Source organism: Nipponia nippon, unplaced genomic scaffold (genome assembly GCF_047370975.1).
Source record: "Nipponia nippon isolate SJK-2023a ecotype South Korea unplaced genomic scaffold, ASM4737097v1 scaffold_10, whole genome shotgun sequence".
Lineage (NCBI taxonomy): Eukaryota > Metazoa > Chordata > Aves > Pelecaniformes > Threskiornithidae > Nipponia > Nipponia nippon.
In genome coordinates, this window is record NW_028262291.1 from 2533990 (window position 1) to 2556922 (window position 22933).

At 40.6% G+C, this 22933-nt stretch overlaps 1 protein-coding gene across 1 annotated transcript; it reads left to right on the forward strand.

Annotated features, from left to right (window-relative positions):
- Positions 1–1687: 1687 nt before the first annotated feature.
- Positions 1688–16920, forward strand: LOC104009395 (acyl-CoA (8-3)-desaturase). The gene is made up of 13 exons (XM_009461377.2): positions 1688–2278; positions 6094–6204; positions 6657–6854; positions 7868–7969; positions 8161–8289; positions 10404–10461; positions 10935–11011; positions 11495–11592; positions 11953–12049; positions 13188–13267; positions 13467–13592; positions 13927–14106; positions 16139–16920. Exons 1-12 carry the CDS (start codon positions 2060–2062, stop codon positions 13976–13978), a joined length of 1347 nt encoding a protein of 448 aa, XP_009459652.1. The 5' UTR covers positions 1688–2059; the 3' UTR covers positions 13979–14106; positions 16139–16920.
- Positions 16921–22933: the final 6013 nt, after the last annotated feature.

Consider the following 22933-nt stretch of genomic DNA (forward strand, 5'->3'; position numbering starts at 1 on the left):
AGTTATTCTATATAATTTAAACGGTACCTTTCTCCTGATGCAGAGGCCTATCAGATCATCTCTGCTTTGATCAGCTCTTGCCTACGCATGCCGTCTGCTTGGGAGACAGGGAATGCAGCCATAATTTCATCTCACCCTGCTGAGGTACCTTGGTCAAGAATGTAGTTTGGCTTTCTTTTCTTTCTGTTCTTCCTGAAATCTGCAACTTCAGCTGTTTTTTTTCAGGCTTTCTCGGAACTGGGAGCTCATCACAACAACCACTTTTTGTTGAATCACGATATGTGAATTGTCTGTGAAACTGTCACAAGAGATAGTTGAGACCTAGAACTTGTTAGGTTTCAGGCAGGGACTGGGCATCGTTGTAGAAAATATTTGTGGTTATAAACATAATACATTGATAAACATAAATAAAAAGTTTGCAGAAAGGTGGAAAAATCATGATTTGGGATTTAACTCAGTATTGCACTGTAAAGGGATAGGATGGAAACCTAAGGAGAACAGACTATACCATATCTGCCTGTTGCTTGTACCTTCCTCAAAAGCATCCAAGGCTAATAATTTTGGATTAAAAGAAAAAAAAAAACCACAAGATTAAGAGGATCCTAAATCTCAAGTAGGGCAATATTTCATATATGTGGGCTTAGTTTTTTCTGGGTCACCTGCAAAATTGATGTGACTTCATAGGAAACATGGCATTGCCTTCTCTTTGCTGTTTATTACGACTGAGAACTCTTACCTCTTTACTACACAGCAGATCCTCTCTGAACATCAGAGATATTTAGACTTTGGCTCTACAAGACTAATATTTAAGTAAGGTTAATTATGTAAAGAGTGCCGTTAAACATAGTTTTAGAAACTCCTAATTACAGCCAAACTTGGTGTTAACAGTAGTTGTTGTTATTGTTATTATTGTTGTTATTATTATTATTCTCAACCCCCAAATCTTTTAACATCTGTTGTTGACTTATGAATGAATTACGTGAACAATGAGATGACTGAATGACTGGAGTATACACAGGAAACTGAAAACAACTGTATGCACCGTATTGTCAATGTGCAAGCCAAATTAACAGGAGATAAATCATGTTTTCCTAATGTGCTCTGTCTTTACTCTGATCTGGTGGTATTTTGAACAACAATGCTTTTAGTTAAGACACACAAATTTAGCATGCCAGGGTCAACACGAAAAATTTCAAAGCCCAAAGGACAACCTGAAATTTTTGGGTTGTGACGAGACTGTTGAGAGACACCTTGTGGAGAGATTGCAGACCTTGGAGCATTCTTCTGTTTTCACTATGCTATGTAAAAGTTGGCCCTATGCCTTGAAGGCAGGAATTACAGTGGAATGAGAGATGTTAGCAAACATATTTAATAACAGCTTTTGCCTCTCCACACAAATTCCTTTACAGCTTTACATTTTGGTGCTATATGACTTTATGAAGCTCCACTGCATGATAAATGCAGGATTTCCTGACCTTAGTGACTGATTAAAGGATTACAGGATGCTGACAGTGCTTCAGTTTTCTAAGATCACTGAATATTTGCTGCAGAAGAGCTCCCCACAGCCTTCCTTGGATTTCTCTTCTGGCTAACCCCCATATTGACTTAGCAGTGTAGAAGCAAGTTAACAGCTTACCTTATCCAGTTCCTAATGCTCTGTGAAGGTGCTCACTTAATAGTTCTTTCCATCATTTTGCTATCCCATTTAACTGAACAACAGATAATCTTCCTAAGTCTTTCTATTTATACACATTTATATTCAGTGAAGTAGGCTACAGTTCTCATGCATAATCAGACCTTCCAAAGGCAACTCAGAAAAGATGAAGGAACAGGGCTTTTATTCAAGGGTGTGTCGAAGTGTCTGGTGTGAACGTAGAAGAGGAGGGAGCTATGGAAGGGTGTGTTGGGCAAGGGGAGCCAACCAGCCCTAGAAGCAGAGGGAGTGGCTTGGGGAGGGACTGTGTAACGGGCAGGCTGAGACGATTCACCCTCCACCTGGACACAGTGCTGCAAAGCTTAGACTAGTGAATCTGTGTTGACTGCACATCTACTGGTACAGATGGCTCCACAGACTGGCTCCACCGGAAAGGAGACACGACCTGTTTCAGCCTTTCTACAGCTTTTCACTTGGGAAGAGATCAGAATCCACAATGGCCATGGTCAAGGTCAGAAGCAATGGCTGGTGATTGACAGGAAGGTTTATGATGTCAGCAAGTTTTCCAAACAACACCCTGGAGGCAGCCGAGTTATTAGCCACTATGCTGGGCAAGATGCTACGGTAAGATCTAGAAGGACAGTGGAGGAAGGTGGTTCTGTTGTCAGGGCAGGATGACATGGCGGGACGCCAGTGGAGAGTGCCCATGGTAGTTGGCTCTGTGCTTGGTCAGATAATGTAATGGACATATCTGGGCTATTTGTAAAAATGCCCTTCTGGTTACCTTCAAGGTAACCTCCTATGCAAACTGTAAAGCTCTGTCTAGGTTCATTACACCCTGCTGTAAACAAAGCAATATCCATGCAGGTTGCCTTGCCCCTAGGCGTGATCAGGCAAGCCATCTTCCAGATGCCTGAAAAGTGTCTCTCGCAGCAGTGAGAAAGGGAAGAGGGTAGGAAGGGGTATGCTCACTGCGTATTTTTACTTTAAAGGCTGCTCTTTCAGTGTCACATGGATGTGATCGGTGATAAGCAAATGATAACCAAAGATAGAGCATGGGTAGATAGACAAGGAGGAGGTAATATCCAAACATAAAGTAATTTTGGGGGCAGAGAAGCAAGAGAAGGGGGTACTCAAGGAAGTGACACTACTTTGTACAGGTAAGTGGAGGAGAAGAGAGTCTTGAGCAAAAAGGCTACTTCAAAAGAGGGGGGAAAAGAAATAAAATAGAGGAAAAATGACTGAGAAAGAAACAGAATGACATTTGGCTGCAGAAGATGAGGAAAAATTCTACAAATAATCACTATTTGAAAATAGATTTTCCAGAGATTCCTGCAAAATTCTTTCATTTAGAGGATTTCTCTAAAAAAATTTGTTGCTTGTTGACAGAAATAATAAATTCTAAGCAGATCTCACAGACTATTTGCTGAAAGTAGGTACTGAATTTCTGAATAGTCAGGAATACGCACATTAGAAACATGACCAGGATTATGTCATAAACTTGTGATGTGGGAGACCCAGATTTAATTCTTGTCACGACAAGACTTTTTGACTTCAAGGAAGTTGCTTAGGCTGCCTGATTCCTCAGGTTTCAGTATATAAAATGGGATAGCACTTCCTAACTCATGGCCCGAAGTGGGTCAGATCAGTTATTTTTCACGTTTCGTTCCTTTCACCCTACTTGAAACTGAGGCAGAAAAATACCTAGTGTTCTCAAATGAAGAAAAAAGGCGGCTTCTGAGTCTCGTTGGTTTTCTTCTCTAGCTCACTGACTGGCAGATACAGCCCTGTTTGAAGGAGAGGGTTGTGTGTCCATTATGCAGCACCTGCATAACGTGATGGGAGATTGCAAACAGGGCTGCACGAGGAGCTACCTGGAGAAGGGACACCAATCCTGCCCACCGGCTCTCTCACCAACCTCTTACCTTCCCAGTAAACCTTCTGTGCATGCTAATTCACTGTAGTCTTCTCTCAGGAGGATTTAAGCATGCTAAAAGTATTTTTTTAATGAAAACTCTGTTTTTACTTAAAGATGAACGTGCCAGTTTTAAATCAACACATCCCTTTCAGATGATGTTTTGTGCCATGCTGTAATGAGCTTACTGCAGCAATAGAGACAAATGTTGAGGCTGCCACTCTTAAGAATGTAAGACCAACCATATCGAGCCAGCCCAGAGATCCCTGTAGCCTGGTGCCATCTCCTGCAGTTTCTATTACCGGACTTGTACAAAAGGAGACAAGGAATACAGAAGGCATGGAATGATTTGTCCCCAAGCTATGTCCTCCCAGCTTTTGCAGCCACCAGTGTAAGGACTTGCATTTAGATTATTATGCTTTGTAGACACCCAGGGGTTTTAACCACAGTGAATTTGTCTGGTATGAATGAGATTAAAGAATGACCTTTGATCTTATTTGTATTTATTATTACAATAATATTACAATGTGGTTTTCCTCATTATTACTTTCATACATTTTAAACCTACCTCCTGATAATTTCATTATTGTGTTATGAAAACAGTGAATAGATTTTCCATCATTTTCTCAATGCTATTTACAGGTTTTTAAAACTCATTAACTTGTTACCTGTTTTCCAAGGCAGTCTTCTAGTATGAAAGCTGTTCTAGAACTCTATTCATCTTTTTTTGCTACGTGTAGTTGTACCACATCCCTTTGAAGACAGAAGGACTAGAACTACGTGCAGTACTCAAGGTTGTGGGTACACTGTGGATTTATGTTGCATCATAATGACATTCTTCTGTCTTGCTCTTGATTTTTATTCTGCTAGACTTTATCGTTCTTTTTGCTTTTAAAATGCTGCTATGTCCATATATTCTGAGAAATATAGAGTTCTGAAATTTTACAGAAAAGCAGGACTGGAAGGTGTCTCAAAAGATCATCTGGTGCATGACTTTGCCTAAAGCCAGGATCCAAGATTTTTTTTCCAAGTACTCTTGACTACTCTAGAACTCATAATTGTATATATATGGTGAGAATTTTCTTCCTCTGTGTGGATTACTTTATAAATATAGACAATATGCTTTGCAGAACACTACATTGATGTCAAATGTTGGAGGTTAGGTGCGTTACAGATGATAGCCTTTAAAGTTAATCTCTCATAAGATGATAATCAGGGCCTAAGAGCAGGGAGGAGAAAGGACAGGTTGCAGGACTGAAAGGCTTGTGTTTCTGTGATAAGAATCTGTAATGATGATGATGTGGATAGGAAATTCTGCTTAAAAGGATTCTGGCTCCTGTTTCTAAGCTGCAGTATAGCTACTTACAGCTTGACTCAGTTTTAGAATTCCTGGCAAGAGGGAGCTACATAAAAATGCATAAAAAAACTGTAGGATGAGGGACACAGAATCATAATGGAAAGATTTCCCCAGTCCTCTGGGTCTGGACAGAGTTCCTCATTTGTCACTGTGACAAAGAGCCACTGGATATCTGTAGAAAGCTCATCTGTCCAAAAAGTCACCTTACTCTGACTTCTAGACTAAAGTACTCGGAGTCAGACTGTCTCTAAACAAGGGACTCCAGACGAATGTCAGACTGCACAAGGGAAGTCCTCTGTCCTCTTCCAGGGACTTAATCCTGACCAGACGCATGCAGAATTTTTTTGTGTCGTGATCACCCACATTGATTTTTCAGAGCCAAAATCAGCAAGTACCTGGCTGCTCAGACACTGAGGATTTTATTATATCTACTCTTCCTGGAAGACAAAAGAGTATGGTCAGCCTCTTTACCTTTCTTCTGGAAAATTCACTGAGGACATGAGTTAAAGAAGAGTTTTGGTTTTCGGGCATTTCATCCTTTATTCTTTAGTTTATATTGATTTTTGAAACTGGTATTTCAAATGGTTCTTGGACAGACCCATTTGTGTCACTACTGTTACCCAGTTCCCCAAAACATCAATCAGTCTGAAAACTTAGAGGGAGCTGTAAGAGATACCCAGTTAGTCCTGCTGTGTATGGAGCTTCAGCATATATTTCCTATGGTCCTAGTGTAATAAAAACAGGATTTTAAAATCATCATCCTAAGCATGGCAAAGACACACCTCATTCATTGAGGTGTTTTCCTGCTCCTGGGTCCCATCCGTAAGGCAGGGCTGCTGGCTGGAGCCTTCGAGGGAAGGACTGTGCTGAAACAAGCAGATGAAAGAGCATGTTTCCCTCTGCAAAGAGTTTTTCATCAAACAGTTTCACGTTTATTACCAGCCTCGCCCAGGTACTTTTATGAAACCTAGTTTCTTGAAACTTCTCCAGCTTCCTTGGGCCAAGTTCCAGTTGATGGCAAAGAACAACAGGAGCAACCAAAGGGACAAAAATGGACAAAGGAAACTGGATTATGGATTATAATAAAGACCTGAAAAAAGGAGAGGCTCAGCATCTGGTGTTCAGTCACATACCCCTTCTTACCCCCTTCCTTTGTGTGTTTCTCAGGATGCCTTTGTGGCATTTCACAATGATAAGTCTCTGGTGAAAAAATACTTGAAATCTCTGCTGATCGGGGAGTTGGCACCAGATCAACCCAGCTTTGAGTCTAATAAAAAAGTAAGTGTCCTAGAATCCAGCTGTGGGAATGGCTTGGGGTGCAGTGTGGGAGGAGAAGGAAAATAAGGGAGCTATCAGAAATAATTTCTGAAGCAGCATGCCTGACACTGTGCCATAGGCTGGGTGGTGGGGAGGCAGCCAGCAGTAGTCATGCATGGGAACATGTGCTGTCCCAGCATCGCTAAATCCACACCTGGGTGTAAGGAACGAGGCCCAGAGCCCCAAATTCTCCTCGGTTCTTCCCACTGCGATATCTCAATAACAGAGCCTGTCAGCAACTTGTTTTCCAGCGTCAAAGCAAATCCAAGATCTGTTGATCTCATGCTCATTTTTGCACAGAGACCCCCTCTGATAGCAGCCATGGAAGTCAGAGGAGATATTCTTTGGGATTCCTGGGTCTGCTTTGTTACATTTTCAAAGTAGGTGTGCATTAATACTCACTTTACCCACAGAAATCACTTTTAGAGGATTTTCGTGAGCTGCGCTGTGCTATTGAGAAGATGGGACTTCTGAGACCAAATTACATCTTTTTCTTCCTGATTTTCCTTCACCTGCTGATACTGGATGCTGCATCCTGGCTTGTGGTCTGGTACTTTGGGATATCCTTAGTGCCTTTCCTGGTTGGCATTGCATTCTTCACCATTGCTCAGGTAAACTCCTGACAGCTGTTCAATACTGCAGCCACATCTGGTTCTTCCAAATGGAGAGGATTAATGAAATGTTCATATCCCAGTCATTGCTTTACTGCCTCTTCTTAGATCCTGTAATCTGGCTGAAGACAAGCCGCATGTTCTCCATAATTTTTGCTGCCTCTAGCAAATCTAGATTTGCTGACGAGCTGCTCACTGGGGTTCGTGGGGTGTTGTGGAGCCGGCAATTTCACAAGACGGGATGAGCTGATCTAATCACTTACCTCAGCAAAAGAGGGAATATTTCATTCTCAGCTCCACTTTTGGCTCCATGTTCCTTCTGTTTACTGACTGATGGCTCTGGTGTTTGTTGGGTCCTTCAGAAGCCAATTACACTCATTAGACCTGAATAGTTTTCTGCTGTTTAGTAAACTGAATCATAGAAGGGCACGATACGTGTCAGGGTAGGTGTACGGAAGGAGGGAACAGGACTTTGTGGCCCTTAGGTGGGAGAAATTGGAGGGCGAGGGGAGGAAGAAAGCAAGATTTTCTTAGTAGCGCTGAAACCTTAGGTTTGCTCAGACATCCGTGGAATATGTGCGAAGTAACTAATTTTTTAAATAATCTGTTCTGTTTGCCTAATATCTGCTAAGGAAGATATTCCACAGGGAGCATTCTTGTGTTTCTGTGGGAATATGAAATGCAACGAAGCTATGGATTTGGAAATTCTTACACTTTCTAGCTGGTTACTTGGAAATTATATATTTGCAATGGCAGCAAAAGACTTCCATGCTGTAACAGTCAAGTTAAAGATGCTTTACTGCTTTCCCTTTAGCTGCTACAATAAAATCAATATCAAGCATTGAGCAGCTGTAGTGGACAGTAGTCTGGAATTAAATTCTCAGCATTGAGCACATAGGACAGCAGGTAGCATTCCTTCCCCAAACCAGAAGGAAGATGCACTCGCGCTATGGAGTTACAGAGAATCCCGAGGCAAATTAACACGACGCCGCTGTGATCGTTTTGTCTTCCAGATCCAGATGGGCTGGTTCCAACATGATCTGGGGCACTGCTCTGTCTTCAGGAAGCCTAAATGGAATCGACTTCTGCAGATGGTTGTGATAAATGTTCTGAAGGTAATTGGCTCATGGTGGGAATAGACTCTGAGGCCCATCTGGACTAAGCAATGAATGGGAGCGTCCCTACATTCGGGCAGTATCGCCTGTGAGGGAAATGTAGTGCAGCTGTCAATAATAGGTGGATAAATACTGATGTAATTGTTGATATTGTTCTAGTTTGAATCCCTGGTCTTTAACTTTTCCTGCAGGGCTTGCCAGCCAGCTGGTGGAATCACCTACACAACCAGCACCATGCCAAACCCAACTGCTTCCGCAAAGACCCTGACCTCAACATGCACCCTCTCCTGTTCAGCTTGGGAAAGACGCTTTCTGTGGAGGTGAGCGTGGGGATGGCTGGAGAAGCAAAGATTTTAAAGACAGAAAGCTGTAGAGTGAGGTATAATAATAACCCAGATTGTGCCTTTCTGCATAAACTCATGGTAATTTCCAAAGCACTCCAAGGTCTGAGAGTCTCATGTACTGACTGGTTATTAAGATGCTTAGGCACCAGCTCCTGAGAAGCAAAGTCTTAAAATCAGTGAAGTTCTGTGTGTTGCTAGAAGAGCAGGGTAAGCACCTCGAAGGCAGTCCAAAGAATGAGTCAGTCCACTTGCATTAGTGTTAGATGTTCGTAGTGATCCTGTAGATAGTGAGTCAGATGTTCCCTCTGGGTCCTTTTGGCCGTGGGAGCTGTTTGGCACCTAAATCCTTCAGGATCAGTATAGCTGCTATGCACAAAACACAAGCATAGCAAATTATTTCTTAATCACGAAGTTTATGGCTTTCATAAAAATAAAAACCATGAACAGCCCTTCCCTGCATCCTCATGATTTCTGATATCATCAGGATGGGCAAGGTCTCGTTTGCCTTTTCTTTCCCTGGCAACTCTGTTTACTCATGGGGTGATGAAATGTCCTCTTTGCTAGATAACCAGCCTCTTAAAATAATCATAGAATCATCAAGCCATTTAGGCTGGAAAAGACCTTTAAGGTCATCAATTCCAACCGTTAACCTAGCGCTGCTAAGCCCACCACTAAACCATGTCATCAAGCACCACGTCTACCCTTCTTTTAAATACCTCCAGGGATGGGGACTCAACCACTGCCCTGGGCAGCCTGTGCCAGGGCCTGACAGCCCTTTCGGTGAAGTTCCTAATATCCTATCTAAACCTCCCCGGTGAACTCTCACTCTCCTGGTAATAAGCAAAGAAATTACAGCTCTCCAAGGCATGTGGGAAATTCCAGCTCTGCTGTCTCAGAAAGACTCCTGTAAAGAGAGTTTACACAAAATACTTATTCATAGAAAACTGTTAGCTGCAACTGGGAAGGATTTTGGCAGTGCTCTTCTGAAAGATCTCTCATGGCTATCTATTAGCATGAGCATCTAGAGTAGGCTGGCTGTGTTAGATTGGGTTTGATGGAAGTGAAAATGTAGAAAATTAGTTCTCATGTCTTCCTGCTTTTTAACAGAAAATTCAGGCACACTTTGAATGGGCAAAATGGATTTCAGTGGTTTCATTTAGTCCAGTTCATTTGTTCTGTTTCGGGTTTGATCCAGCGAAGACATCTTTGAGGTGTTCAAGCTTTTTTTCTCTGTGATAGGGGAGCTCTGGAAATAGTTTGCTTTACCACCTTATTATTTTGTCCTTTGAAGAATCATAAGCACAAAATTTGCAGAAGATGTTAAGAACCCTTTTGTGCAAATAGTGAAAAAATAGACTGTGAGGAAATAAACTCAGTTGTTCTTTTTGTAGGTATTTCATCTTTTTGCTGTTTCAGGTACTTGAAGGCAAAATATTCAACAAAACAAAAAGGCGGATGTCTTTATAGAGTACTTACTACTTTGATCTTGTGATCACTTTAGGATAGCATCCAAATGCTTGTGTCATTTCTGGCCACTATCATCTCCTCTATTATTCAAAAATTTGGGATGTCTGCATCCTATCTTATCTGATACAGAAATTCAGATGTAGCTTTCACAGCAAACACGTCCTGCATTAGTCACCCATCAAGTTTCTTGTCTTAGTTTTCATGTTAATAACCTGTTCCTCCCTGAGCAGCCATAGTCTCAGCACTCTGTGGTTAATATGTGGAATTGGTTAGATTGGACTTTCATTGCCATCACTGGAAACTTCCCCTACAAAATTCAAATGACTTGTGAGTGGTTTTGTGATTTTTGAGCATTTTTGTATCCTGCCATGAGTTTTGGAACTCTCCTAAAAATGGCTCTGTTCTGACATTGGCATAACGTTGATATCTGGATACAGAGGCTCAAATGAAATCTGCCTTTCTGCATTGCTTTGGAACTTCAGCACCTGCTTTTCAAGAAAAGGGGTTGAATTAGAGAGATTAAGAGGTAGTTCTCAATGTGTTCATTAGACAGGAATAAGAAATACCTTATGAAGGGTCTCAGGTCTCCAACTGACCCATTACAATGTCTTTTCATTTTTCAGCTTGGAAAAAAGAAGAAGAAGTTCATGCCTTACAATTATCAACATAAGTATTTCATCCGTGAGTATCCCCACTTCCTTGCAGTGCTATAGGAACTTCACCTAAAAATCATGACTGCATCTCCTCCCCAAAATAAAGATTTTTAAAGACACCCCTATTGAAGTCACAGCTTCAGGAAGCTTCCTTCACTTTAAAGAAGGTTCACGTGAGGAGGAATTGCCCCTTACGTCTCTGTTAGGATTATGTGATGGTAGGTACTAGATAGGGGTGAATTGAGTGGGAAGAAGAAAGGGATGGGAAAGAAATGAAGAACTGGTGAGATGAAAAGAGGAACAGATTATGTGGACACATGAAAAATTAGTGTAACTGGAAGACAGCAATTTTTTTATTCCACTGCAAAGAAGAATCTTCTAGGGGAACTGTTGTGTCCTCCCCCCCCCCCACCCCCCCCCACCCCACCCCCCACCCCCGTTCTGTAAGATTTATGATGCAGAGAAGTTATAATGTCTCTCTCTTTTCATTCTTCCCTTCAGTATTGGCCCCACTGGCACTTGTACCCTTCTTCCAGCTGTCTATATTCTACTTTGCAATCAAGAGGAAAAAGTGGTTGGTAAGCACTACTTGCATTTTCTAGAAGACTTCAAAAGATATTTGCCAGTCTGTGGCTATATTAACCTTCACCTCAGGTGATTGTGGGGCTTAAGACAGAAAAGGCTGATTCTAGGCTTGCTGCAGCAGGAATGCAGCCAAGGGGTCCAGGGAGAATTTTTTTAACCTCTTAGCAGCTGAATAAATGTTAACAGAAGACTATCAGACCTAGGCAGGTTGTGATTACAGGGCTGTTTGCTGGTCTTTCGTTACTGATGGTAAAGTGAGTGCTGTGGGAATATTTGAAGGACACACTCAACTTGAGGCAGAATGATGGTGTGGAGCTTACTCTTGATAAATAAGAGATCAATAAATAAGAACATTTTTAATGCTGCAGTTCAAGTAAAGGGGAGAGGAGGGAGTGGAGGGAGTTCATCAACAAAGACTTATTTTAATATTTATTGTTGTTTTATTTTGTTTTGGTTTGTTTTTCTTTTTTTTACAGGACCTGTTATTGATTGTGTCTTTCAACATCCGAGTCTGTCTTATGTATATTCCTTTAATGGGATTTAACAATTTCATGGTGTACTACTGGCTGTCCAGGTAACACACAGCATACCCAGAGTCTCCATGACTAATATTTGTAAACAATATTGAGCTTCAATGGAAATAAATGAAAACTAGTCATACTCACTACAATTTTCTCAGAAATAAATAGTCAGCCAAGAAGGAACAGTGTAACTTGGGGAGGTGGTGGTGGCGGCTGCTCAGGGACATCTGCGACTACAAATTTAGTGACTCTCAAAAGAAACTCCAGAAGTTAGGAGGCAAAGGAATGGAATAGAAAATCTTGGATTATGTAAAAGTGCTCTTTTACTTAAGACGAGACTCAGGAAAGTGTTTTAATGGTATCTTTGGGTGGGATCAGAGATATGATAAGTGTTTCTGTGTTTATCTGCCCAGGTACCTAGAGAGTACCTGGTTTATTTGGGTGTCACAGATGAATCACATTCCAATGGACATTGACTATGATAAGAACAAAGACTGGGTATCTACTCAGGTGAGAATCTCCTTTCTTCTGGAAGAGTGGATCTGTAGTTCTGAATTATAGGACAAAGACAATGTTGTTCTTCTCTTAGCTTTACTGCTGTGTTGATGAGGCTTGTCCTTGCCGTTCGTTAAATAGGCATGCATTTCTGTAGTAGCCAAAGCATTTAAAACTTTAGTTGGAAAACAGGACAACTAGATTAAAAAAAAAAAAATCCTATTTTTGACACATTTTTCACAACGCTTTTCCCGTCATATTATGAAAAAGTACTGATGATAGAATAGCAGTCAATCTCCTTTTTAGGCCAACTAAAGAGAAGCAAAGTGGGACTGGATACCTTTATTTTTTTACCCCACAGATTACAGGTTTACTGCAGATAAGATAAATCTGACAAAATTTAGGTCTGATAAAAATGAGTATGTGAATACAACTTTACTCACATCTATACTTCCTCCAGCAGTATAAGCCCACATGGTGGGTTCTAAGCATTTTTCCTTATATTGAGGGGAAAAAGACCCAGCCTGATATTCATCTGATGAGATCTGGATGCCTACATCTGAACACCTGCTACATTCATGGGAGAGAAAAAGCCATTTCTAGAGCATGATTCATCTTACCCTAAAATAGACATCTAAATTGGATCAGATGAATGACACCATAAAAATGTCTATTTTTCTCCATTGACCCTAAAGTGATGAGCTCAGATGCAGATTTCAAACTAAAGGTGTCTAAATTAGGTGAGATGAAGCCTGTGTACACAAACGTTTGGCCTCGTACTTTTGCATCTGACTCCACTTGTACTGGTGGGAGGAGGCCAGAAGAATGGCTTTTGTTTCTTTATTGGGCATCTTTTCTTTCCATCCAAGTGAAAGATGTGAGGAGAACCTCTTTAAAAGAACCACAGTTGGAGTTGTGTGCATGCCAGTGAAGAAATTGTTCTTTCTGAGTGAAGAGCCAGCTGAATTAACCTATGTCCCAACAACCCATTTCAATCTAGACTTTGTTTAATTCTTCAGGGCAATGATACCTATAATCTCTGACACTAAATTGCTTTTTATGCTAGATGAGGGTGGGTAATAATTGCTGGGGTTCAATTATCAGACTTCCAGAAAAATAAATCATGTATTTCTTTGGTCTTTTTTCCTTCCAGCTCCATGCAACATGCAATGTGAAGCAATCTTTCTTCAATGACTGGTTCACTGGGCACTTGAACTTCCAAATTGAGCACCAGTGAGTATGATTATGGGGAAAAGAGTGGGAATAATACGGGGCACTTAAAAGTGAGAAAGACCATGTAGCCTCACATGAAACCATTCAGGAGACCTTTTGCTCTCCTTCTAGGGGAGGTCAGGGAAATATTTTGAACAGAGGGAACAGAGGGTGATGCAAGCGAAGTCTTACAATAGCTATCTCTCATTCAATTCTGCAGCCTTTTCCCCACGATGCCTCGACACAACTACTGGAAAGCTGCTCCTCTGGTGAAAGCCCTTTGTGATAAGCATGGCATTGAGTATAAAAGCAAGACTTTACTGACAGCCTTTGTAGATATTTTGCAGTAAGTATCACTTAACAAGACAGTTTGCACTGTAATAGCATGCAAGGGAGGGACATAGGCAGCCATTTCAAAACAATATCCATGGAGAGATCAAACCTAGAGTTTATTTAGGTTTTTCCAAAGGCACTTTTAATTTTCAAAAATTTTTAAAGTTTCAAAGATTATTTTCCTTAAATCCTCTCAATTCATTCCCTGTAGTCAGACTTCGAGATGTCCATGCAGTTTTTATTCCGTTTTTTCCATTTACTTCTTTTTACATCTAAACTACATTTTGCTTCCCGTGAAGTTGAATATTGTCTCCCCATAAGCCATTTTTTACTTTCTGTTCCTGCAGTTCACTGAAGGATTCTGGGGAGCACTGGCTTGAAGCATATCTGCATGGATAGAAACTCTCAGCTCTCAAAGGGAACCTCTTCACCAGACGACTGCTGCAAAGAGTCAGCACAGACCATCTGTGTGTGTGTGCGTGCGTCTTCTGGCATAGAAACTCAGGAGCTGGGCAAAGCTAATTTCAGTAAGAATGGGTGGGGAAGTGGTTTAAAGATACATTATTTTTTTTTTTTTCTTGTACCCAACCATGAACCTCTGTTTTTCCTGCTCTCAGTCTCAGAATTTAGAGCCATGATGAACGGGGCCTTTAACTGGGGAGAAGTAGCTCTTGAATCAGCTTGGTTGGTTTACTTCATTGGAGGCACCAGCTCATTGCTTATGGAAAAAGTTTGAAAGGAAATTCTTTGTAGACTCGTAGAATCATAGAATGGTTTGGGTTGGAAGGGACCTTTAAAGATCACCTCATCCAAACCCCTGCTGTGGGCACGGACAACTTTCACTAGATCAAGTTGCTCAAAGCCTTGTCCAACCTGACCTTGAACACTTCCAGGGATGAGGCACCCATGACTTCCCTGGGCAACCTGTTCCAGTGTCTCACCACCCTCACAGTAAAGTATTTCTTCCTTCTATCTAATCTAAATCTACCCTCTTTCAGTTTAAAACCATTGCTCTTTGTCCTGTCACTACGAGCCCTGGTAAAAAGTCTCTCTCCATCTTTCTTATAAGCCCTCTTTCAGTACTGAAGGCCACAATAAGGTCTCCTTCTTAGTGTGTTTGGCTCAGTGGAACAGTGAAAATGGCATAGAACGAAGCAAACTGCAGGGAGTCAGGACACACTAGGGCAGGGGGGATCTTTAAGGGATATTCTAGAACAGATAAAATAAGTACGCAAAGAACAAGATGGCCTGGGGTATGTCCCCATCGCTGTTGATCATATGTACACTACTCGCTCTAACCACCTAGGTGTTATAACTAGTACTGTTTGTGGATTGCGTAGGGAGGCAGATAAGTAGATGTTAAGTTTTACACCTGTAATAGTTGGTTTGAATACAGTCCAAAGAGTCTGTATAGCATGTATTATTTATATGCATAAATACATGTGTACCTCTTATTTGGGTGGTGACTGTGCTGTCTGATTAGCTTTCTGATGTAGACCAGCTTTGAGTAAGACTGAGAAGCCTAGGCACGGAAGAGTAGGTCCAGATTGCAAGGGTATTTAGGGTACTCTTGCTTTTATTGGGTTTTATACATACTAATTTTCATCTAAATGCTTACTTCCCAGTGATTCCAAGGACCTGTGGGCATGTACATTGGTTGTTAGGCAACTAAGTACCTTTGTGGCTCTGTTCCTGTATCCAGGAAAGGAAATAAATCATACCTAATTCTGTCATCCCATGTGGGCCTCTTTGGGCCTTGCAAACTCTTCTTCTCTTTCAGCATCCCCAAGAACCAGCTCCTTTCCTGGTACTCTCTCTTACCAGTTTGGTACCTGGTACTTAGCTGTTTGGCCCCAAGAAGGACCTAGCTCCTCCCTGCTTATGGTCAAAGACAGCTTCTGCTAGTGGAAGCGTAATGACCGCCTGTGTAGAGGCACAGTAGCTCTCCAAGAACACAATTGGGTTTTGAGAGAGAGCCAACAAAATGAAGAAGCTAGGAGTGGGCCTATAGTAGAATATTTTCACTGGAAATGCTTTAAACTTTATGGGAAAGGTAAACTGTAGATAAGGAGAGATGAGCAGTGAATAACAGACCAAAGAAATAGAGGATGTATGAAAGAACAAGATGTGTGAATGTCAATTAATAGCAGGAAAAAAAGAAGGGGAAAAAAAAGAAGCTGAGTGGTGATAACATGTTTTTTTGGAAAAGCTAGAATATAGGAAAAAAGAGAAATGATAAGAATATCAATAAAGCTCCTCTTCAGGATTTTTAAACTGAAAGTCAATACCTGTTTTAGAGCATAGGAGCTCTGATTAATCTTGCTGATTTTGCAAAGGAATGATGATTCAATGATGACATTTTCTAATATAATTTATAGCTCATATATTTCATTATGGGACAGTTGAGCCATACTGGCAAAACCCGTATTGTACTGTATTCACCTAACTGACCTAAAACCATGAAGGTAGTCTGTAACGGCAGTAAGTAGACAATTTGCCCATAAAAGCAAAGACCATGTGGAAGAAAAGTGGTTCTTCTCCTCTGCCATTCATATCCAGAACTCTATGCCCCAGCTTTCAGTGGACAAACCACCTAAAGGAGGAAAACGTGAAAGATCTTAAAGTGAGATTCCACCATGAACAACATGACCCATCTGCAACCCACTGGTGAGCAGCTTAGATGTATTACAAGCTACAGACGACCACAGCCGCCTTCTAGGTAACAAATCACATCAAGCCCAACACACAAAGCAGAAGGAGTTTGGACTTTCTATTTTTGCCTTTGTTTTTAAGGAACATCTTCATTTATTCTTTTTATTTATATTTTTTGTGTGTATGTGCAGGTACTAACAACACTGTTCTGGTTACTTCCTAATAATAGCTGACAGATGTCACTGAAAAGGATCCTGATTAAAAAAGTAGTTATTCAAAAACTGCTTTGAATGTAATTTGAAAATCCCTTCTAACTAGTACCTAGAACAATTCTGTGTTCCCAAACCCAAGGTTGGTTAGAATGGTGATATCCACAATTATGTGTAACAGTAGTAACATTTTATAAGTATGTAAGTGATAGTACTGTCTTCACGTGAATGCAGGGATTTCACTGCACGCTCTGTTGGGTCATACACAAAGACATTTTCAAATGGATGTTTTGGTGAAGGTAATGTAAATATTAGGGATTCCTATGGGTTTTTACTGGTGAGACTTGAAAGCTGTGCTGATTAGATCCTGAGTCCCACTGAAATCCTCGAAATACAAAACTGACACAAAATGGTTCTTTCTGGTGTCAGTCTCATAAATCAAACTGGTTATTTGTTGCATTTAGTTAACATTCTACTCATTTGAACGTAGTAATTTATTGAGTCTGTCTATTTGCAACCTCATTTTAATTAAAACATTTCTGTCTCTAATTGGTTCAACAGGCTGCTTTGTGTGAATATTCATTTCTTTCATAAAGGTTATTAACAATTAAGGTGGTTTACGTGTATCAAATTCTAACACAGTTCACAGACTTCAAGGGGTCAGGCTAACACCTGGTGAGAAGCTGGCAAGCCACTTCATTTGCATTCGCACTAATGCTGAAGTCTCTAATAGTCTGATCTTAATGAGGAATAACTGGAAATTGCCCCAGCTGTAACACTGGTATAGAAGGAGAAGAAAACGTGCTCAGTGAAAGCCTGTTCAACAGAAAACATACCTGACAGACTAAGAAGATTGAAATACAGGCTTTGTGCTTAAACAGTCTTCTTGAGACTGTAATCTTATTCATCACGTTTTTCATAACTGTAATGATCCCTGAAAGACAATATATGCAATCTGGAATACCTGGAAGAAACAAGGAAATTAGGGAAATAGTTTGCAGAATCCTGCTTGCTTCAGGAGTTTATTCTGCTACAAGTGTTTTTTCTAATACAGGTAGACCAAAAGAGCAAAAGAAATGGGGCACAGTCCCTGACAGTGGTTAGGAATTGAATTCGGGTCATGTAAATACAGTGTGTCATGCAGAGTAAAGCAGCATGCTTTTTATTCTGCAGCAATCCTATCTCCAGCTTCTCATAGTAATTAAATGTTTAATTCTAATTGAAATAACGGGAACTAACCCCCTAGATATTGTCCAGCTTGTATACCCAACTGTATTTGCATCCTCAAAGCTCCTTTGCCTTAATTCAGGGGTTTAATGTAACTTTACATTCAAAATTAGTCAGCTTGTCAAACAAAAATATTTGTTTCAAGGCACTAGCTTTCTGAATGGTCAAGATTTCAAAGAAACCAGAGGCTTTTGAGAAAAAATGTAATCAAAAGCCCAGCCTTTACTAAAATGCAGTTTTAAAGAAAAATCAAACTCCTGGACTGCCAGACTCCTGGATCTGCCATTTACACTAATCTTACAGATAAGAGTAAACACAAGAATGTGCAAATGGGGTTGAAGATCTAGGGCATATGTTTGGAAGTCTTTCTGGTTTTAAGTTATCAGAGTGAAATGCAATATTCCAGAGGACTGTTAAAATTGATGTGCAGAGAGAGGTAAACCACTTATTGTCCTTCTCTTTCTATTCCAAACGCCAAGTCCCTTCTTTAAGCCACTGTCCCCTTCATCTCTTCTTCTGACTAAGCAGGGTCACTTCTCACAACAAGCTTCTCTCTCAAATTGATAATGGACACTCTGAGTCTGTCTCCCTCCCTCCATCATCAAACACTTCACATACTTGATGATGTGTAGGCTATTTTAATAAGCAATGTAGACAATCTTTTATAGCAAAAGGAGGAAGAATGTCATAAATCTTTTATTTCTTCTTCCACTTACTTTCTTGTTCTCATATTACACAGCTCCAGTATTCTCCTTTCACTTCTCAGTTTTTCTCTCACTCTCCTCTTGGATAATTTTTATCATTGCCTCCTTTAACTCTTTTCCAAATGGGTTTCCATCAACCTCTTTCCCACCTCCAACTCGTGAATATTTCCTGTCTCCTCATGATTAGACAGATTCCGGACTTTCTACCCTGTAGGTTCTCTGGAAGATTTAAAGGATGCTGACTTGGCGGCTGTTTGTATGGGTAAGTCATGTCAATGAAGCTGCAGCAAATATCCTTACGCAGACCAAAAAGGATTATGAAGTTTCGGGGATAAGGATAAGCTTGGCTTAACAAAGCTTATTTCATGATGAAGGGAGGCATATATGGTTACATTCCGTCTCCTAAATTTGTATCTTTGCTTTTGTTCTTCACTCAGGATCTAGATTTAGGGAGGCAATTGGATAAGATGGTTCAAGTGGAATCTGACTGAAAGAATTTAGAAAAGGAAAGAACAACTCCCTTTTCTACCAGCTTCTCGCTCTGTGCGGCAGGACCTCAGCTTAGCACTTGCCCTCTCTCCTCCCACCGAAGGGTAAAACGATTCCTATATAAGGCTTGCTCACTGATTCCTCTTACCACCCACCCCTGCAAAAAAATGTTAGAGTTCTTCAGTGCTGTTGCATAAACTCGTAAATAATTAATTGGTGGCCAACTTGTTTGTCAGCTGACATGAAGGAAACTACAATGTATGTATATAATGTATATCCTTTAAGAGACAGTCAGTCAGAAATAGAGACGATATCTAAAATGAAGTCTGATGACATACGTGACTATATTCCAGCTCACCACCTAAAATGCCTTTTCTTCAGGTGTTGCCTACAGCTGGCTCGGTAGGTGTGTTCTGCGATTATTCTAAAGCTCTTTAAATGCTGAGCTATGCTCCTGTGCATGTACAGAACTGCCTTGGTCTGAGCTGTTTTCAGCTTATCACCCACCTAAGGGTGGGGCATATTTGGTTTTCCTGTCTGCCGTATCTCCTGAGGGGCCTGATCCCATAGGCATGCTCAGAACATGCTTGGCATGTTGGCAGGACTTGTGCCTTTCAGAGAACATTTGTGTTTATTTTCTTTCTGAAATGGAACTGGAAGAGGTGATCCTCCACTTTTTCGTAATACAGTGGTTATACAGTTGTTATGGCAGTATAATTGCCTAGGTTGGATTCTCTCCCTAGCGAAAGTGACTCAAAGCCATAACGCCCACCTCTCACCCACGTGTGAACTGGATGGTGACATGTTCCCCTCTCTTTGGAAGGTGTACCACAGTGCAACAAAGAATTCAAGACTGGCAGAACTGGCCTCTCATTTATAGCATTTCTTGTCTCGTTCTCAGTATACTTCTCGGGGAGGAATTCAATCCCCATTTTAGATGCTTTCTACACCTCAGATTGAATGGCTGCTGATAATTGCAAGAGCAATTTCCATCCTTTGTAATTGCATTCATAAGAGTGATATGGTGTCTAATCTGCTGTCTAAGGCAGCCTGGGCCCTTATGTTGTACTTCTGGGCCTGTCCTTGCTCAAACTCCACAAGGGACTAGAAAATGGTGTGCCAGGACTGAGTCAATTGTTCAAACGTTGGTTTTTGGTACCCTTTTTGAGGAAATTGCTATCAAGGGATGTGCGCTGTGCACACACTGCAGTCTGAGAAGCACCGTGATGGGTTTCTGGTACCAGGAAGAAGCAATTTAAAATCAGGATAGTGCCTCTCCTGTCCCCCCTTTTGCACTCATTACTCTCACCTCGAATAAAACAACAATGTGCCGTGAATACTAGAGGATGAATAGTTGTGTGCAGAAGTCCGGGAAAAATACAGAGTGAGAACCAGAGAGATTACTGGAGAGCCCACAGAAGCTTGTGCAGTATGAAGTGGTAACTTTTATAATGCTGTTGTAAGAGCTAGTTGGAAACATCTGTTGTGGTATATGATGTCTTCTGTTACCCAGTGCTGGTAGAGTCAGCTACAAGTTAGGCTCTGCAGGTACAAGTTGGAGTCTGAATGAAGCCAACGTGCTAATTCCCTGCTTCTCAACAATGTGTTTGGTGCTGAACATGCCAACTTTGCCTTGCAGCACCTTCAAGAGCTAGTAATAGGCTCTTTAATGAACTGTTGAGTTCAAGTGGTCACCTGGACCCCGGCGAATAAAGTGGGGAAGAGGCCAGTGTGGTGAGTCTACATTAGCATGATACGCCATGCAATGTAGGCATTCCTTTAGGACTGGCAGTGCTATTGTACTGACAACGTGCATAGGGGTGTTGCCAAATGCACTTCCATGAGGACAGTGTAATCTCTGTGCTTATTGTATGTAACTACAATAAGAACTAAATATAAGTCAGATATGCTTTCTTTAAGATCTGTAAGTGTAGGTAGCTTTTATTTCCTCAACGCTTTAAGATGAACTTAGAAAGTACCTAAATAGCGATAAAAAGTAAATTAATTTGTTCAGCTCTTGCAAATTAAAACCTGCTTTCACCAATGGGATTTTGCACGTCAAAGAAACCAACAAATATTGTTAAAATCAAGGTGAAAAAAAGAGTCAGTACTTGTGTTTTGGAAGGTGCCTGTATGTCTGAATTCTCTGGTTTTCATACCAAGAAATACTCAGCTTGCAAAACCCTGCTCGGGAGAGAGAAATAATCAGAGCTGATCTTTCCTCATGACTGAATCGAAAAGGGTACTAGCCTAGAGCAGTATTTGGGCCTGTATAAAGTCCAACCCCAGCTGCCCCTGCTCCGAAGTTTGTTTTTTGGAGAAACTGAGTAGGATTATTAAGAGGATAAGATGATGGAAAGATATATTCTTTCAGAATTCTGTCAGTAATACTGTAATAACTCCAGTACAATAAACACAGTAATAACTACCACACAGGTAGAGGTTGGCAACTTGATAAGAAACCACGAAGCAATTCCTAACAAGGAAGAGTTCATTACATATTTTTAGACTCAGGTTGAATCTTAATTAAAAGAACATTTCCAGCTGGTAGCCAACCTAATGAACTTCTGCTTCCAGTTAGACACAGAAGAATGTTTATCAGAATACTTATCTTCTCCTCTGTGGACCGGAGGTTTCCATTGTGACAGTTTTGTACCAGAATATGAATTATATCATTATGCTTCAGGTGTTCTTTTTTGATGAGTTGTGAAGATGTTCCTTATTTGGACCCTTGGTCCCTGAAGGGTATTTATATCTTATCAGAAAGGTGGTATGCCTGTTATGGCTGAGGATACGTGAGGAAAAAAGAGAATCAAGTGAAATAATCTTTATTGGTTTGACTGGACACTAAACTGAAGCTGGTAACATATGCTCCGAAAAAAATCGTTCTCCCCTGAAGGACCTATGTTCCTTCTTGGAAGTAACAATTAACATTGGAAAACACATATAAATATATGTGAAAATACATCTTTTTGCGATGGTTTAGGTTCCTAGGGGATCTAGATCTCTCCCTATTGACTACCCTATCATTAAATATATTTACCACTCAAGTAATACTTACACTATCTGTATATTTTATCACCAGGGTGGTTATGCTTAACATAAGCAAATATGCTTATACTTCATGTTTTGGTTTTGTGATATGTTGGAAACATTCTAGTGGAAACATGTACAGCGATCCATACTATCTTTTTGTGCCAATTAATAAAGTTTATTGATTGAAGGGTGTTGACACAAGGGTGTCCACTAAAGCTGTTATTCTGATCTAGGATGCGTTAGAAGAGATTCAGTCTACATGTATTAGTGAAATAAAAATAATGGCATTTTTTTTTAAGCACTATTTCTTTTCCTTTGGATTTGTTTATTGCATATAATATCCAAGAAACCTAACACGAACCTCTAGAATCTCCAGCATCAAACTCCAGTGTGAATTAATCTTAGATTTGTTTTATAAGCGCAGTTTCCTATGGAAGTCATCCCTCTATGGTGACTGCTGATTGTTGGGTTCTCACATATAGGATTGTCTTTGCTGGTCTGTACCAAACTTGACAGGAGAACAGCGGCATCAACAATTGCTGTCTTAAAAAATATGGGAGAAGTGTCAGTTGAGCACAAAAGAGACGTGTAAATCCTTGTGTAAGGAAAAGCAGCAACAGGAACTTTGTTTCTTATGTCATGTGGTATCAGAGGGTCGCTCAGATTGATTCTCTATTTGCCCATTCGTGACAGCAGCTTCACCCTGCTTTGATTTAAGTATCTAGTATAAAAAACGTTATGTATTTTAGAATTACCTATTTATCACTGCACAATTCTTGTGCCAAAAAAACTGGTGTGCTGATACATACGGTTTTATACCAGCATAGTATGGAGGACATTGAGTAAGAGCAAGCTAATTATGCAAATAAAGCCCATATACTCTGCAAGAATTGCCACATACAGAAATCTACATGACCTTAATTTTCACTCTGATGCATAACTCCATTTTTATGAACAGAACCGTGCATGGCAGTCGCATACCATTCGGTATGTAACTGGGTCTTGTTTACATGGCATTCCAAACTATTTACAACCTC

Coding starts and splice junctions, on each gene's coding strand:
- LOC104009395 (XM_009461377.2), top strand. CDS start 2,060: ATGGCTCCACAGACTGGCTCCACCGGAAAGGAGACACGACCTGTTTCA. Junction 2,279..6,093: donor ATGCTGGGCAAGATGCTACG/GTAAGATCTAGA, acceptor TGTGTTTCTCAG/GATGCCTTTGTGGCATTTCA. Junction 11,012..11,494: donor TCAAGAGGAAAAAGTGGTTG/GTAAGCACTACT, acceptor TTTTTTTTACAG/GACCTGTTATTGATTGTGTC.